The sequence below is a fragment of the Mercenaria mercenaria genome, unplaced genomic scaffold (genome assembly GCF_021730395.1).
Source record: "Mercenaria mercenaria strain notata unplaced genomic scaffold, MADL_Memer_1 contig_1654, whole genome shotgun sequence".
NCBI classification, from domain to species: domain Eukaryota; kingdom Metazoa; phylum Mollusca; class Bivalvia; order Venerida; family Veneridae; genus Mercenaria; species Mercenaria mercenaria.
In genome coordinates, this window is record NW_026459648.1 from 1 (window position 1) to 4,407 (window position 4,407).

Below are 4,407 nucleotides of genomic sequence, written 5' to 3' on the forward strand. Positions count from 1 at the left end.
CTATAACATCCTCGGAGATCTTAGACCGATGTATAATGTGAATGTAAGTGTTCTGCGTTTAAAGAGGAACGAACGAAAAACCTAGGATCAATAGTGCTATAAGACGGAACTTTTTTTGTATTAGCAGTAATGCGAGTTTATTTCAGAAATATTTCAACTTCATAAAACAAATTAAGTTCGCAAGATTGGCCGTAAAGCTTTTTTGAAACAAATGAAATGGAATTTTTTATAAGGAAACTGATCTGATACAGAAATTAGAAATGTTTTTCTTGAACTATTCGTTCTGCAAGTCGTCCTCTTTGTGAATGAAAATCAAAAACGTTTGTTGGTTTTAAATGAGATGATGATATTAATAGCATGTGCATATACATCCTATGACGATTTGTACGATAGCGAGACGAACCATAATGGTAATGCTGTATCTTATTTTTTACAGTATTGGGAATGTACATATATATAGAATCTTCGTCACCAAGAAAATTAGGGGAACATGCAAGTCTTTTATCGCCTGTCCTACCAGCCAACAGGACAATGTGTTTCGAGTTTTGGTATTACATGTTTGGGGATGGATCTGGACGATTGTTCGTATTTTTACAGGTAAAACCTATGACGGCTGAAACATTGCTATGTATAATCAGTTACAAAATTTAGTCGGTAGTTTAGTTACACATAACTTTTTAATGACAAAATGTTATAGTGTTTCCTGTAAAACAATACGTTAAGCGAAATACACAACCAACCAATCCTTTCATGACAGATAATGAAATGAGCACCAGCTTCACGTGGTCTAGCATCGGATTAAGCAGAGTTGTTGACCCTTCAAAGTAAAAACTTTATATAATACCTTAAGTAAAAGTGTAACAAAAGAATAAAGCTTTGTTACAATTGTCGGAGATTCTGTTCAAAATGATTAAATAATCGTCCTCGTGGCCGGCGTCGGAGCAATATATCATGGATATACGGCAGCGTATGACTTAATCATACACGATAGACCATGCCAAGGTACGGTATAGGTTGAGGTCGAAGAGGGCTATAGATTTGGATGCTGCGTTTATGTGCTTCTAATTATTTCTTTTATCAAATATAAAGTTTGAATATTCAGTAGGGCTGGGACGATTTCAAATTTTTGAAACCGGTTAATCATTTGTATGAAATCGAATCGAACCGGTTATCGGCCGCCATATTGAAAATACTCTTTGCCTTCCTGGCGACCGTATTTAGGTACTTCCAGCAGCAGACTTCATTAGGAACTTACGGACTTTATCGTTTGCAAGCAGTTCGAAAATTAATACGTGATATTTTGGTGTACTTCATTTGAAATATATCACGACAGGCGAATCCGAGACTATTGATTATGTTGACTGATGTGTTGTGGCGGGTATATACTGCGGGTCAATGTACTTTAAATAAAAAAGTAACAAGATTGTACTGGATTGTACTGTGTTTGTTACCGCTATTGTTTTTACCTGAATGGCATTCTCTGATTATTTTCATTCTTATCTATATCTTTAAATCAGGAATTTGAGGATGTAGTATTATTTAACTTTGTATTTCTAATTTTACTAATGTAGAACACGTGTACGAAAATGGAAACACAGGTGTTTAAGGAGGCAGGGGACAAGGGGGCACAATGGAATAAAGCTTCCGTTACAATAGCCAGAGATTCTGTTCCAAATGACTACAGAATCGTCCTTATGGCCGACGTCGGAGCAACATATCATGGAAATACGGCAGTGGACGATTTAATCATACATGATGGACCATGCCAAGGTATGGTATAGGTTGAAGTCGTAGAGAGCTATATCACAGAATAGTAAGTTGCGCATGTTTCAGTCCCATGCAAAGAGTACTAAATTGACAAAAGGGTGTTTAGTATTTGATATGTTTGAAGAATTCATTAAATTTGGATGCTGCGTTTGTGTTTCTGATTGTATTTCTTTTATCTAATAAATTGTTTGAATATTAATTATCTAAGATGTCGTATTAGATACATTTTAATTAAATAAGAAACTCAGGTTTTCATAATTCGAGGAATGATATTTATGCACCAAATATTTGAACCTATTCCTCTTTGATTTCCGTCGTCTATTCATTATAATTTAGGAGTTTTTGGAACTGTAGATAAAGTTGGGTATATAAAAGTTAATTGGATTAGGAAGAAAATGTTGTCTTTTAATTTCGACGAGTGAATAACATCTGAAATATATCGATTTTACAGGAAGTCACGGAGCACCTATAGTCGGTGGGTTTATTTGAAGATTCTTTTCATTATTTAATAGAAATTCCTTTTAATTTTCAAACTGTGTATTAAATAATGGTATTCTTATCGTATATTATATAAGTAAATATGTTATCTTATATATTGATTAAATAGAGGAATGTAGATTGTGATAAATAACTATTGCTACAATTTATTTGACTCATTAATGATGAAATGATTTCATTACAGGTTAGAGACGACAAGGGCGAATATCTTACTTCATGTTATTAATCAGAAAGTGTCAATATTATAGTTGTTACAAACATTTTGAAGTCTTTAGTTCTTTGATATTTGTATGTATTGCAATTCAATAAAATGCACATATAACCACTTACAGTATAATTTGTTTCTTTTCGGCGAGTTATAAAATATATATTATATTTTTGTTTGCAATTTGAATGCAGTAGAGAGCAGAAATAAGACATAATTGTATAGTGCCGTAAAAGGTGTTACTTTATTTTTTGTCATAGAAGACGAATATGAATTCTTGTAATAAAAGAATTAATATGATTTCTTGTCATAAAAGATGAAACTTGATTTTTTGTTGTTGTAAAAACGTAACAAAATTTTTGTCATAAAAGATGTAACATGGTTTCTTGTCATAAAGGTCATCAATGTAACATATTGCAGAGTGCAGATAATTATCTGTCTGTGTTTTTTTGCTTGCTTGATTTAACTGACGAAAAATGTTTCAAAGAAATATTTATTCTTTTTGTTAATAAAGCGTTTGTAAAATATCTTGATTGGTTTTTATTTTTGATAGGGCGCTCCATAGTAAAGGTCGCGGTCACCCACCAACATAGCTCAGAAGGAAGAGCGCAGACCTATTGATCGTAAGTTAGATCCCTTGACAAGGCATATATTCCTCGTGACGTAACTGATTCATGTGAGGAAGTTGGAAGTTAAAAGCGGAGTATATTTTAGTACTGGCTGGTATACATTTTAAGGCTTTCGTTGGTCTTTACCTCTATCTCATCTGAATTGAGGGCTGAAAATAAATTGTTATAGGTGAATGATCCGGTGACCATCACCTTTCTCTGTTATTCATCGACTGAAATCCCAATTTCAAACAACTAATACTCATAAACCACTTCATGCTTATAAAAAGCATCTTTAGACAGCTTTAGATAGGCTCGAACACTATTGTGTTTTTCGGCACAGCCGTATTAATCTCCTCATTTTCATGACCTTCAATGACCAATGCAACGTGACTACTGGCAAATCAGGCTGCTTGTTAATGCATAGTAATTTTAGCTATAGGAAAGATTTATGCAACAGTCTTACTAATCAGGTGAAAGGATTTAATGTTTTTACTCCGTGTCTTATTCAACGCTGTGTGATATGATACAGCGTTCAGCTCAAGCTGACAGCTTTAAAGATTTGTGTCGGTCCATATATTTAACAATGATATTTGGTTATGTAAGTATTAAGTATGTCTAATAAATATAAAACTTTTCTCAAATTTATAGAAAGAGCTGTATACAATCGTATAGCTAGTACGTACTGCATGTTATAGTTTTCAGGCGCAATCGATTAAGGTCTACCAGGAAGAGAGGAATTTCTAAAGGCTGTCTTTTCTCTTGCATATATTAGAATACAGCCGTTTTTTCGTTGCCCCTATTTTCAACTTATTTATGTTCTTTTAGTCCATATATCGTCTTGTTTGTTGTTGATGTTTCTCCTCTCTTCTATAGCCACCTTTTATATACGCCCACTCTCTTTTTACTGAGTGAGGTTAGTTTCCTACCATGCTGTAACCATCTGCTGTCCCTGTAACCAGATTGTCAGTTGATCCGAGTGGTTTGACCCTAGGGAAAGAAGTTAATATTCAGTGCACACCTATTATGTGTTCATAATAGAGAGATGTCGTTGATAATTGAAAACTTTGTGGATAATACGGAATAGATGGACACTGGTTATTAATAAGATTGTCTTTGTCACAATGACAGGGCAGCTATTGTTATTGATATGTGGAGTAGTGCAGTAGTAAAACTAAACAGTTTTAAAAGGCAGTCGGAAATTATTGACTAACAAATTCTCGGTGCGCACATGAAAGGACTCTAGGAGAATTATGCTTCTTTTTTTCTCAGTATTTTTGAAATTTTACGAGCTGTTTTAAGATAGAGTTTTGTGGTTCCTAGAACTAA

The 4,407-nt window shown here is 33.8% G+C and overlaps 1 protein-coding gene across 1 annotated transcript; it reads left to right on the forward strand.

Annotated features, from left to right (window-relative positions):
• Nucleotides 1-122: 122 nt before the first annotated feature.
• Nucleotides 123-2,998, forward strand: LOC128551775 (MAM domain-containing glycosylphosphatidylinositol anchor protein 2-like). The gene is made up of 4 exons (XM_053532687.1): nt 123-597; nt 1,572-1,770; nt 2,219-2,242; nt 2,450-2,998. Exons 1-4 carry the CDS (start codon nt 445-447, stop codon nt 2,452-2,454), a joined length of 381 nt encoding a protein of 126 aa, XP_053388662.1. The 5' UTR covers nt 123-444; the 3' UTR covers nt 2,455-2,998.
• Nucleotides 2,999-4,407: the final 1,409 nt, after the last annotated feature.